At 36.6% G+C, this 14,813-nt stretch overlaps 1 protein-coding gene across 1 annotated transcript in view; it reads left to right on the top strand.

The window, feature by feature from the left end:
* TMEM132E (transmembrane protein 132E) overlaps positions 1-14,813 on the top strand; it is a 266,625-nt gene that overhangs the window by 205,935 nt on the left and 45,877 nt on the right. The window contains exon 2 of the mRNA XM_072416230.1: positions 2,051-2,942. Coding sequence (XP_072272331.1) covers positions 2,051-2,942 — 892 coding nt within the window. The remainder of the gene's footprint in view (positions 1-2,050; positions 2,943-14,813) is intronic.

Below are 14,813 nucleotides of genomic sequence, written 5' to 3'. Positions count from 1 at the left end.
TTTTACACTTTTATTCTCTTACTTTATTTTCTATGGAAGATACATTTATGAAAAATACAAACAGTTCTTAAACATAATTTTAAAATGTGGCTTTTGAATTTTAATTGCGTTGTTAGTTTATTCTACATTTCTTTCCCATATTGTTATATGTCGTTACCATCGTAATACATAAAAATTGTATTAGTTAAAGTGAACCTATTGCAAGGAGAAATGGGAAGTGACTTGTTTAGTATTAGTGCTGGTGCCAGAGCTGCCATCTTAAAGTGGACATTCCAGCTATATTGAGATTTCATCCCATCTGATTTTGTAGACCTCTCTGTTACATGAATGTTTTTAATATTTAACGTTTTTGAGAGTTAATCCCACCACTTAAGTGCCTGCCTAGGTTTGGATGACAAAGACCTTGCTCCTCCATGCTGTTCTGCTGCACTTTTACATTATATGAGTGGACAAAGTTCTCTGCAGGTGGAAAGTCCTTTTTATTCTAGTTTCGCTGCCTAATACATCACCAACCTAGAATAAATAATATGGCAGCATAGACTCACTGGCTAGTGCTGCTGAGGATGAAAACTCGAGATTCAGTGCTTTAAAAAAAAAAAATCAACTGTGGAAGTTGCAATGTTTTATCTTCACATAATACTTAGTATGGAGTATAGTACTAGAGTATACAACAAGGAAAAGTATATGCAGACCACAGAAAGGTTGGAAAAATTGGTTGTTTCAAACTCAGTTCTTATTCTGCATTGACTGTGAATTTGCAGATCTCCAGATAAAAAGTTCATTCGTAGAAACACATCTCTTTGGTGTTTGTAAGGCAAATGATGTGTTGTTCAAATTTGCAATGTAAGATCAATTATACTGTTATTTATGTCTTCGCAGAAAGAGGTTAAATTAGTATGTTTGTTTCATAAACGGGTTAAGAAATTAACTCTGTCCTCCATACGCCTGGCAAACACTCATCTCCCTTATGAGCTCTGGCCAAGTTCTCAATGCGTAGTGAGTCTGCATTCAGCAAAGAGCCTGGGTGTGAATACTAAGCAGCAAGATATTCTTCCCTAACCCCCATTAGGAGCAGTGACACATGCTCCCCCCTCTACTACACTGCTCGATGCACACTTTTTACCATGCTAGAATTCAGAATCTGGCTGTTAAAGAAACCATCAGAGCACTGAGTACCAAGTGATCGCTCCTCTGAACATTTCTAGCAGTTTGCAGAGATGCTTTAGTGATTTTCTCAGTGTGCCTTATTTTTTCTTGTTCCTTCATCTCTGCAATTTGGTGCAATCATGCCAAATAGCTGTGGTGAAGTAACCGAGTGTGTGTGTGTTTATATATTATATATATATATATATATATATATATATATGTGTGTGTTTATATATTATATATTATTTATATATATATATCAATTTCATCCAGATCCACTAATTTTTTTTTCCTTGAATATTATGTTTTTTTCAATGTTTTTTTTTAAAGCACCTAAGATCATAATTTTGTGTTTTTAGTGAATGTTAGATTGTGTTAGGTCCTCGGAAATGGGTATGCAACTGCTAGATGGTTGTGCCTACTTTTACAGTATGTGTTCACTAAAGGTGGTGATTGTATTATATATTTCCTGAAGCACAGGTCTATGCTGCAAAACGTGAATCTACCAACAATTGTAGGATTAAACATTTATATTAACACCTTTATTAAAAAAAAAAAAAAAACTTTACTTTACTGGGGAAGCCTACCTAAAATGACCTTCTGGGGTTTTAAATAATAATAGATTTGAAAATGACAGTGTGGGATGTTGTTACTTACTAAAATGAGAGACTTAGTCTAGGACTAATAGATAGAATAAGTGTATATATTATCTGCATATTCATTGTCAAAGAACATTCAATTAAAAGGAGATTCTCTACAGTGTTTTATTGAAATTTAATAATAAATTTGGTTTATACCCTGAAAAAAGTTTAACACAGAAAACAGGTTCATGCTAAGTATTAACTTGAGAGGTCTTGATTTGGTCTTTAAACCTATTTCCTGACTTTCAGTTTTTCTTTTTCAGCATCGTGCAAAGTGCTCCCCACAATCCATCCAACAGCCCTTCCACCACCTCCATCTGCTTTACTGCCAGTGAGTTATCGTCTCTCCAATACTCGGTTAGCCTTCTTTTTAAGAGAAGATGGTCCTTTCCCAACATGGAATTCAAGTATGCCCCTGCTACAACGGGCGGAGCCTTTTGTGGTGTTTCAGACAAAGGATTTACCGATTCTGAATGTCACATTGGGACCTTTTTCTTCTGGACAGGTTTTGCCAAAGGAACTTCTGCAGCCTTCTAGCATCCTGGAGGTTCCTGACAGATTAACTGTAAACTGGAAAATGAGAGCTTACATAATTCGTACAAGGGTGCCTGCCACCCAACCCGTAGTGCAGGTGCTCTTTTATGTAGCTGGCCGAGATTGGGATGATTTTGGTGTCACAGAACGTCTTCCCTGTGTTCGGCTACATGTTTTCCGGGAAATGAGAGAATTAAAGAGTTCTTGTCGGTTAAGGGGAAGTCTTGCTACTTGTCTTGCTCAGGCTGAACTGCCACAAACTTGGTTTGGGTTACCAGCTGCACCCCTGGGAAGACGGAAAGCCTCACCTGATGCAGCTGACCTTAATGGAGAGAGTCAACAAATAGAATTATTTTATACTTTACATGCACCAGACTCAAGTGGAAATTGCCAAAATGAAATAGGATCACGGAGAGGAGGGGAAGCTCCAACTCAGCATCCCCTTCTCCGCATTGGTAGTGTAAGTCTATATCAACCAGTTGAAGTACAGCAGATACAGGAACAGCATTTGGATACAAATATCTTCGTAAGGCTACCAGACCGACCTTTAAGACCTGGAGAGATCCTTAGCATCCAGCTTTACTTGCAACCAAACTCCACTGTGGAACATTTCACTCTCAGGTAATACTGCTGTCTACAACAAAGTAATATGTGTTGTTCAAAAAAATAGTGTGTTACTTGTGTGCAGTATGTGATTTTCTACCATATACATTGTGATTTACATGGTGTTTGAATATACTGTTTTTTTAATATAGAAACATGTTACATTGTAACACATGCAATCTGCCTCTAGTGCTTCCTGTAGTAATATACCAACCAGAACTTTAAAGAAGCATGACATTGATTTATTATAATCATCATGTTAGCATTACGCAAAATAGGAAATGTGCATTTCATGTTATCAAATGATGCACTGTGTACTAAGGGCAGTTAGGAATAATAAATAGACAATGCCAGTAGGGTAAATGTACACTAAATATCAGTTTAAATCCTGGAATTTTGGCACTAGAATATAGAGTCCATATCTACAAAAAAGTGCATAATAATATTAACTGACTAGTCATTTTTATATACTAAAGATTAGGCCTTCTCAGTGTGTTGAATTAGAACAGCCTTGTTACCACCAGATTCTTCAGTTCAAACCAAACGTTCTAATATGAATTGTAGCTAGAAGCTGTTGCTGAAACTTATTAAGCCTTTCCTGAGAAATATCATTTTCTCTCAACATCACAATGTCAAATGAGTTAGTTACCTGCATTAAAGGCAATAAAAATGTTTAAGCATTATCATTGCGTACTTGAGAGAAAGTAGTACTGTCAGGGCTTCTGAAATGGGGGTATTCAGGTAAATCCTTAGGATTATTAAAGTGGAATTCAACTTTCCTGCTGGTTTGCAACTTTATGTTGAACATACACTGATAAATGCTTACATATCCCAGTGTACAATCCTGGCCTAGCTGGGTACCAACTAGCTAGTCAATATGGCTGAGGATTCCGTATTTAGTAAAAGAACCAGGTATATTTTTTGGCACGGACAAAGAAATTAGGGGACGTGAGTTTAATTTAGCTTTAATTTGATGATGTACTTGCATTATGCTTTTCAATGTAATATACAAAAATAACAAGATGTTTTTTATTCTGGGTCCTGGTCACCATGTGTAGTTTGTCAATTTGGACATTTTTCTGGAGGTCTACTGTTTCTGGAAAGAATTTGTGGACACAAGTCTGTGCTCATGTGTGCTCCAGAGTTTTGTAAATGTTTTCTTAAAGTGTATGTCCAGCATTCCTATCAAGTTTTACTGTTATCTAAGGCTCCACTAGTGAGATTTTCCCTCAATTACTGTGGTAATGGCAAGAAGTGTCAAAAACAGGTGCCATAAGAGACAGATACTTTTTTTTTTGTCATTTGCAAAGCAGGGACTTTTTCCCTGTTTCTGATCTTCTTTAACTTCTGTCTTAGGAAACTGTTTTCACTCTAACAATAAGTAAGAACTTAATCCTCTGGGAACTCATATCCATCACTCCTTTTCTTTATTGACAAATATATGGGTCTTAGTGAAAATTAAAGCATGGCTCCATTTCGTCCTGTCCTATTGCTTATCCATCCCCACCTGCATCTAGCCCTGGCCACAGCTCCCTTGCTCAGCCTCAGTCATAGGACCTCACCTCCATTTTTCACCCAGTCCGCCCCTTTGTTTCCACCCTTCCCCATGCTTGTTTTCAAACCCGGATAGAACGTTCTGTTCAGTCTGCAGGCCGTGCATAGACTGAGGGATACAGTTAGGGGCTTCACAGCGCTGATAGTATATACAGTACATTTTCCCTGTGCAACCAGCCTCTCATTGAACCACCAACAGATATCACCTCTGCACTAACCTAGAGCAGCCTATCTAAACCTTTTTATTCTTTTGAAATAATTTTAGGTATTTGGGGTACCCCTGATAAAACTACTTCATAAGTAGTCATTGGACAGCATGCCCCTGATTAATGATCATTGATGTAAAGCCTCTGGAAAGTGGTGTTTGGCACCATCAAATAGAGGATCAAACACAGCTCAAGGAACCCCTAGACACTCCTCAAGGAACCCTAGAGTTCCATGACATCATGGTTGAGAATAGCTGATCCAGAGGGTACAGCAAGCAATGTAGGTGACAACAGCAACATTACTGTAAGATTATCTGCTCTTCTTCTGTTCCCTCTGTCTCTCGTTCTCTCATTCCTAATGGCATCTGTTTTTTTGACAGGCAACAGATATAATTTATGATCACACTACTGATTTATGCGCTATATATGCACACATGTAACATACTTCTAATCCCTTCACTCTATGTGCCATGTTGTACATTCTCAACTAATACCTAATCTATCTTTGCAGGCAGGGATAAATGTAAATGTGTTGACTTATCTATATTTAGCTACACCTACTGCCAACCCGCTCCTCTGACTATGCAGGTGTCCAGAAAAATTTAGGTTGGCAACCCTGCGTGATGCTATGCCCCAATGATTGGAAGAGCTCAAATCCAATAAATGAAATGGGTTGGCAAGTGACAGTAAAACTGGGTACAAAAGAAGTTACATCTCCAAATGATTTGTTGCAGCTTCTAATATACAAAGCTATGAGAAGCTGTATGCAAATAAATTACAGTAAACATGAAGTATACCTTGTGGACCCATGCAACACCTTGTTGTCACAGATTTGAACCTCTTGAATAATGATGCTTAGAGCAAGGAAGAATTGAGGGATATGAACCCATCCAAATCCTACACACTATGGCCCATATCATATCCTCTGCCCTTCATTCCAATATTAACTTTTGTCATCATTTTTTTTTAGAAAACACCCCTCCATTGTTATGCTGCATCACAACCCCTGTAACTCTGATTTTTGTAAAAATAATATAAAATGAAATATGAAAAAGTGTATGTGAAATAAAGGAGACCGCTGGCAAGTGATTTGCTGGACATTTCTGAGTGGTTTGTGAGGTTGGGTAGGGCACCAAAACAGAAAGTTACATGACCCTGTTAGTAGTACCCTGCACAACCATTTAAATTTGTTTAATAATCAATAGCCTTGAAAGTGATAGGAAGTGAGAAATGTAAGGTGATTTATGTGCTTAAGTACTTTCTTGATCATTCGCCTACAGCAAGAAAAAAGATCAGAAAATAGGAATATAGGAAATTGTTCCTGGGCCGTAAATCAATTTGATGGTTTTACTTTAGTGGAAGTGCAAATAATAATGCATTGACAACCTAAGTGTTACTTTACAGTATTCATTGTTCATTTGTGATACATTGCAACATGTAGACATATGTAAATCTACTACAGTGCAACTATGTCGCATTCACTAACAAAGGTGCTTTGCTTTGGTATTTATTATGTACTGCCAGAATTCACACCAGTTGACATGAGGCATGCCTAGGATATAAATGTGACTTTCTCTGATTGTGAGAACAGCATTTCTTTCTTTGGAGCACCTTCTTTCCTGACTGGCTAAAGAGAGAAGAGGAGTATAAATGTCAGTGGGATGTTGGTAGCACAGTGGAGCTGTACAGTGCATGGGGTACCAAACTGTGAATGTTTCTAAATATACATAACAATGAGGAAAGTGGTGGTGGTGGGTTGGTGGCTAAAAACTAATTTTGCCCTTTCATTTGCATGGCAGGATTTGTTCTTACCGGTGTTTTCACTTACCTTATAGTAAAGCAGCCCAATGAGTTATGAATCTGGAACAGTCCTACAAGAGTAGGACTTTTTTTTCTTTTTTCTGATTGTATGCCTTTTTGTTGCTTTTCTCCATGCTTGTGCTTTTCATTGCTGAACAACTAATGCAATCCTTCTTCAGATGCTCCCTTGATTACAGAACCACAGGCTCCTATGTTGTTTACAGCCTATTCAAAAAAATCTATCACATTCATACCAACCAAAGTTTGGAGAAAAGGAAGAGAGAAGTGTGTTAGCTCAAAGAATGTAGGGAAATGACACACCTTACCATCCCCATTTTGCATACCATAAAGTATACTTATGTATTAAGAAATGATTAGTTAAACCAACAAATGTTAAAATTAATTAAAAGGCAGATTTAGTCTAAGATAAAACTTTTTAATAGGTTTTATATAAGTGGAAAAAGGATAAGGAAAGGAAAAAAGGATATATATCCTTTTAAAAGGATATATATCCACCCTAAAAGGGGATAGAGGGACTTGATTCTGAAAGAGAACATCAATCCCATCTGGAACAAATAGGAACTATGTCATTTACATATGTTGACAGTGCTAAAGAACGTTTTGTCAGACAGACTCCAAACCAGTGTTTCTCAACAAGGATTCCTTCAGAGGTTGCTAGGGGTCCCACTGGAGAGCAATGTAAGAGGCATACTTCCCAGTGACCAACACACTGTACTATGAGCAGTGGATTTTGTAGCTATAGCAGGGGTTTCCTAAGACCTGAAAGTTATTTCAAGGGTTCCCCCATGTTGAGAAAGGCTAGTCCAAACAAAGGAGAAAGCACTGAAGTTTTTGTGGTTTTGTAGTGTGCATTTTAAGTACTTTTAAAAACTCCAAATCACCAAACCTTAAATCTTGGCAATGTGAATGCACATACAAGAAAGAATTCCAGCATCTCCTTTAAGAGTGAGTAGTGACATAATTTCTTAAATTTGTATAGTGTGTTGCAGAGGTCTGTTGATGCGCAATTTATACACACACCTCAAATTAACTATCAATAATCCCATTTATGAATTACAGATACATGTATACTAAAAGCCCAAGCATATAAATTTACCATGGGCCCACCAGTGTCTTAAAATAGCCATGTACTGTTTAATTTATAATAAAATCTTTTTTTTCAGGATAATTAAACGTTTCATTTTTTTCTTAAATGTACTATCTATGTAATGTTAGGGCACAGATAGGTGATGCTTTCCAAACAAGTTAAAGAGTTAAGATTAACCTTTCTTTTAACATGGATGACAAAACAATTGTAGGGAAGGACACGGGGAAATGATAAGTCTATCATTCACATCATCTATTCTTGGAGTCACTGAAACTTGTGTGCTATTAAGCTGTCTGTCGTGTAGTGTAGTCCGGAGAGGATTAAAAACAGCACAAACTATAATAACTGTGCCACTGCCTCTGAGGAGCCATTTCTTGCTATCCACCACTGAGAAATGAAACATAAAACCCAGCATTTTATACATTTTTTAGTAGTGTACTGTATATTTACTGGCTTCAAGTGTGCATTACATTAACATATCACCTAGTTCCTAAGTAACATCTACTAAAACAGCAGACTTACACACAGCATGCATTCCAGAACTATCAGTTGATTATGTATAGTTTTAGCTTGAGGTTTTATAGGTTACCGCAGCAATGTAAAACTTTGATGAAACAATAAGTCTTGTGGGGGACCGTATTATGTCCACTGAGGACCACACCTGTATAATTCCCCAAAAAAATGAATGTAGTGTGGCACTTGAAGTGGACATTACACCTTTTATTTATTTATTAAGTGCAGTTACCTTTTTCAGATCATAAGCATTCTGTAATTATCTTTATCCTGCCCAGCCAATGCCAAGCAGTCTTCAAATCATCCTTTGTTCCAATGTTTTCACTGTCCACATTGCTACCTTTTTTCTTCTGGCTTTTCTGGTAATATTTGCATTGTCAATTGATATAACATCATCAACATCATAAGGCTGAGTTCCACAAATGTAAATAGCCCAGCACCAATCCCATCCTACAGGCATATGATCATTTTTATTTGTGGAACATCAGTTGATGATTCAATGTCCGATCATGTGAATATGCAGAACGAGACTTGGTGCTTCTGTCAGCGTATTGTAAAGATGATTCTAAGTATCCCAAGAGACTCCCAATCTAAATTGCTACAGTTAAATTCTTGGAAGTGGGGTAGGGGGGACATATAATAGTAATAAAAGTATTTTAAAAAAGGCCTTTCAATGACCACCAACAATAGAGCATTTTTCCTTCAACTGACCACATACAATGGGGCATTTTTTAATATACAGGGACACAGACAGCAACAAGAGCCACATGGGAGTGGAATTAACCTTGCCTCATTCCATTCAAAATTTAGGAACAAGAGTTTTGACTGAAATTCCACTTTTAAGCTTAAAATAAATGAAAAACTTTTAGAGGTCAGTCTACTCGAAATTGCTAGTTGAACATAACTGCTAGGTTTAGCAGGTATTAGTGGGGCGTTGCAGAGGGACTATGAGAAACTTATTAGTTTAGATGCACTTGTAATTGAGTGAAGCACTTATTGTTTCCATTGGAAGCCATAGCTGTGCCTAAATAATTTATCATTTTATTATTTTCTTTTTAGTACACTGTTACTCAATGTAGTTTTTTCAGTGTGCTACCGTAAGCACCATACATGCTTTTCTGAGACTGGCTTGTGTTCCAATACCATTTGCTGCCTGAGACAATAGTGGCTTCTTGTAGACATATGCCACATGGCATGCAGTCATTTACTGAAGTAGAGGGGCACTTACTATCAGGCTGGCTTTCTGTCTTCTGCAGACTTGAGTCATTTCATGTACAAACAACACTAGGATCACAAAATGCATAATTACACAGACTGTCTAGGCAAAATTCATGAGGCTTTCCAAGCAAGGAGAATTTTGCTGGCAGTCTGCTGCAAAGGAATTGAAGAGTGAGGGACAAAACTATTAGAGAACGAGAGAAAGAAATGAGTCCCCAAGGAGATACATTTACAATTGTACCATTTGTTCTGCTGTAATTGCTCAGGTTATTAACATAACCGAGACAAACCATATGCTGTGCCGTGTATCCTTTTATTAGGCCCAACGTGCTCACTGCCCCTAATCAGAGAAATGGCTGCGCCTGCGTACACATTATCCCAGGGGAATGGCGGCTGCAAGCGTGAAGCCTCAGTGGCACGTCGGAATGCGCTCCAATTCTCAGACAGGCTCACAACAATTTCTATTTCCTTCAATGTTCTGGATGCATGTACCTTAATACGTTACGATCTGCTTGTTTAATGAACCTTTTTTAAAGCCAGCACAGATTAAAGAAATGAGTGACATGGGAGATGCATGACAATTGCATAAATACAGAGCTGTAATGTTGATTAGGTGGAAGACATTAGAATACAAAAAAGTCGGCTATTCATATTAGGTTTAATCAAAGTGACCTGTCGTCATTCATATCAGCATTGACACTGCAGGTGTAATCCAGCGATTGCTGCTTAATATTGGAATGCTCTGTACTCAAGTGTAAATCCCTTAACTACTCAGCTATGAAAAGTCTCAGCAGTGGATTTTAAAAAACAAATATTGGCTTAATCATGTCTGTGTTTTCTGCAGTTTTACACGATCCTCAGTTGTTTTTTGATAGCAAAGCACATACCTACATCCTATGCAAATACATATGTATAAAAAAGCCATCTAAAATTCTCTCAGCCATGCCTACCAATCCACAATATCTAAATATTTGTTATCTTGTGTATTAAGATATAAGTTGACAGTACCAATCCCTTTTCAGGGGACCTTTGATCAACCACAATCTACTGCAATGCACACGCATCCTTCCTAGTTTGCCTTCTGTTACTGATACAGTTTGTCTATAAAAAGTGTTGGGGTGGGCAGCATTCCAAAACCAGTCACTTAGCACAAGAAGAAAGAAATGACTGTAGCACATGCCAAAATGGCTGTTGTTTATTACAGGTAACCCAGGTGCAGGTGTTACAGGAACTTTATGTATGGACACCTGCTATATTAGATCTAAGAGAACAGCAACCTACTTACTACCTCTTGTAAATTAAAGTTTATAGATGGAAGGCCAGTGATCCCTCCATGGTTCATGTCCAGTCGGCCCTGTGCCAAACGGTCTTCCTTCTTCAACTCAGCGTGGACTGGACACTAGGAACTTCTTCCTCTTCTACCTGGTTCTTTGTATGTCCCATGATCTCACACTGTGCAGGCATTAGATAGGGTGACACTTTTCTGGAAAATGTAAAAAAGTGCACAATGATTTACAAACTCACATAATTACCTCTGAAGCCATAAAGCTAGCATTTTTTCCAAAGAACTTTCAAGGTGGCATTCTCCGTATCTCAGACAGGTTTGCTTTAAGAGAGAATAAAGATGCCTTATAAGAATAAACATGCATTTGCCCAATATTTATTTAACCTGGAGTTAAGCTATGATTTGTTTTGCAGCTCAGTGCAGACATCAGGGAAAAAACATGAGTCGATCTTACAAGCTGGAATTAGATTTCTGGTGGATTTCTGTACACAAATGAAGTACAAAATGCTCCCAGTTTGACCTATAGCTAAGAAGCAACATTCAATTTTTGTGTTTGTAATTTTGGCAGTTTTAGAAAATCCACAGGAGCGGCAGATTGAAATGAAAATGTCATTTTTAATAACATTAAACTGCAGAATGTATTGTGTAGCAATTATATATTTTATGTCAAGTTTTTAGCAAAAGGTACCCACGAAAAAAGACAGCTCAAATGCTACCTAACCATTCTGTACAAAAATTTGTCATTTAATTCTTGATCACATCAACCAGTCATCCTTGTTTTTGCTCTGTACTGATTCTCTTGGTATTACTTTTCTTTCTGGGGAAAATAGTGATTATCCAATAAAAATTCATCAAAACTGATTGATTCTGACTCGAAAACGAGATAGGCAGGATTGTTCCCACACTTATAGCCTAGACAACATGAAATATCTACGGTAGTATATGAGTAGTACTACTAGGTGCATTAAGTTTGACATCATTAGAGAATGTGGAGCCTATTGTTTCTCATCCTGAACAACTTATCAAGGCAATAAAAGAATCAGTTGCAAGCAAATATAATCCGTGTACATCCATAGTTGCAAACCATGCTAAAATCAGTAACAAATAAACTAAAACTCATTCATCAAATTTAAATATTGTTAGCTTATCCTTATCCTATATTTACCACCAAAAACATGAAAAATGCTTTATGTTATTTTTCATTCTGAATAGACTTTTGCTGGCCCAAGTAATGTCTCTGGCAAAATATGTATTATCCTTTAGTCACTATAATCCAGTTCAAAGGTGTTTGTAAAAGACCTGGAACACCCTTGCACACACAGAAAAAAGAAAAGCTTCAGCGTGCATTGTAAATAATCCATGTGGCCACAGCATGCAGAACAGTTAGCATGGCTAAAAGAGCTAATAAAGTCTAAATATACAGTATTCATTTTGTACACTGAACACATTTGCCATATTCTTGGAACTTATAAAGTATGCCTTATTTATCCAGCCACAAGTAAAATTCTCATGGACATATATAAACCACAAGATCATTTTTAAAAAATTAAACTCCCACTAAAAACTTTATATTTTTGTGCACAAAGAATATATGCAAACAACTAACATTTTGTGTTAACCTTTTTTAGAATAGTTGGGGGCTATCTCACAACCAGTAGCTGGTAAAACAAAGTCTCAAAGATTTAGTCCAGCACTTAGGAGTATACAGCCTACAACAAAATATACAGAGGAAGCAGTCAGAAGGATATATATTATGCAAAGCGGTAATTGTATTGTACCATACATTTTGTTTATAGTGGAAAAGTGTTCCTTACATCAGATAATTTACATTTGTGGTCAATGACAGGTCTTTAGGTATTAGTGCCTTCTTACATAGGTGAGCACCGAATAAGTTTATCTTACATTGATGATCATTGGGAAATGGCTTACATTGGTGTTTAATGGAGAAGGCCCTTCTTGCATTAATGGTCAGTGATAAGCTTTCTGAGTGTTTCTACAGCCATAATTCCTAATAGTAGGGCTTGTGCAAATGTCCCAGTTGTTGGTATCTAATGGTACCCATGCTCTTATCCTAACCTCAAATCACAATATATACCTTTTTTATAAGCAGCATTTCAGTGATATACACTTCAGAGTTTGTCTTTTCTGCTTTCTTTCTCACAAATGTATCTTTAGTTTTGTACAACCATCCATCAAATGTAAAAGCATTCCTACATTTTTAGTTGACTTTCTATGTTCCACATTCTTCATATAAGTCAAGTACACATTTACAGACATGCTCTCCATATCTATGTTCTCCATGTCTATGTATCAGTATGTTAAAGGTTGGTTAGACCCTTTCTTAACAAATTACAATTATCCAGGATGTAAGGGTAACTTTTGTCTATGCCCACTAGTAGCTATTACAGTAGTTTCTCTTTCATGCCTTTCTCTCAGAAGAGGGAAAAGAGAATAGGAATGGCAGAGCATATTTCATTATAATGTTTTGCTTGCTTAAAGAGAAAAAGACATGAATTTTATGTGAAAAAAGGTTGGTAAAGGACAATGCACAAAAAAAAAAAAAAAAATTATTGGGCCAGTGCTTTTCATTTTTGAAGGACAATGTTAAAAACAATTCTACAGCATTAAAGCCTTTTGGTTTAGAAAGAATAGCAAAATGGCAATTGATTCATTTAGCTGGCAGATAAAAAGATTACATTGCATTGTTTGTAATATTCTTCAAGATATAGCTTTGGAATTAGTATTCTGACTTGTAATGCTTTCATCATAAATGGTCGGTTTTGGTTACACAAAACAATTCAGTAATAGTACAAAATAATATAGTCATATTTTGTGAGGGTAAGCCAATTACCCTACTAGTATGTTTTTGGATGTAAACAGTAACCCACACAAACTTCATGCAAAAATTTAATTATGGGACCCTAGTGTTGCAAAACGAAAAATTCTAGCCACACAGTATTTTAAGTTGTACTGACTACTGAACAACTACTAATTTACAATATTGTATCAATATTTGTGTATATTTTAGCAAAGACTATGGAGACAGCAAAGTTTCTGCCTATCAGTACTGAAAGAGATGTAATTTGTGGGTCTAAAACAAAGACCACAACTTCCACTGTCAAACTGACAGCAAGTCCAAACACTACAAGCATGGGTTTTCGAGATAATACTTATACTAGGTATAGCTTAGGTCATGCAATGCCACTCTGCTTTTAGACTGAGCAAGACCTTGTAATAAAATAGCTAATAGCCAATAAGCCAATTTTTACAGATATGGTTGATCAATAGGGATATGGCATGTAAATCAGTATATACCATTGGAAGCTGGGAAATATTTAATTTTATTCCTAAATATTTAACTTTGGACGACAGTTCAGAACCAGATATGCCCTGAAACGGGATGGTACAGTGCTAGAGATATTTGTAAGAACTTTTTAAATAATAGGATTTCTGAGACTGTAGTACTGTATATTATTTATTGCTGAAGTTAATGGATATGTCTCTTTTTTATAATCTAAATAACCAATTTTATAATCCTAAATAAGCCCTAAAGATCCTATAGGTTTAGATTTTTACTGTTTCATGCAGCATCTATTAAGATGTTGAATATATCCCCAATATGTTATATATTCTCAGTAAGTTCAGCAGACTGAATTTTTCACCAAATCACTATTGTTTACCTGGAATATAACTTATGGTACAAGTGTTTGGGAAAACTCCATAATTGCATCAGTATTGCATCATATTTTTCAATACCATGTTTACAGGATATTTATAGTCATAGCATGAGTGTCTCTTGTTCCACCCCTTGCAGCTATATTGTCTTCAGACAGCCCCAGCCAACCATTGACTATAGAATATGATTGATCAAAGAGATTAGAAAGCTTTTTCTGATGGTTGATGTTCGCCTGCAGACAAGCTAATACTGGAGCTGTCATTCTGATACCTCTCCTTTCTATAGATGTTAAGTATCAATGTAGGCAAACAGCTAAATACACAGTTGAAGTACATATCTGTGAGCTGTCTTACCTGCCAAAAACATTTTATTGTGTTCAGGCAGACTTCAGATCTTGACATCTGTACCATACAATATACAAAGTCCTGGTTGTTTACTTTTCTACACTGTGTTTATTGCAGTCATACCTCTCAACTAAACTCATTTAAGATTAGAAACAGGAACACCTAAAGCACAAAACATTTAGGCA

Source organism: Pyxicephalus adspersus, chromosome 1, assembly GCF_032062135.1.
Source record: "Pyxicephalus adspersus chromosome 1, UCB_Pads_2.0, whole genome shotgun sequence".
NCBI classification, from domain to species: domain Eukaryota; kingdom Metazoa; phylum Chordata; class Amphibia; order Anura; family Pyxicephalidae; genus Pyxicephalus; species Pyxicephalus adspersus.
This window is presented reverse-complemented; position numbering and strand designations above follow the sequence as displayed.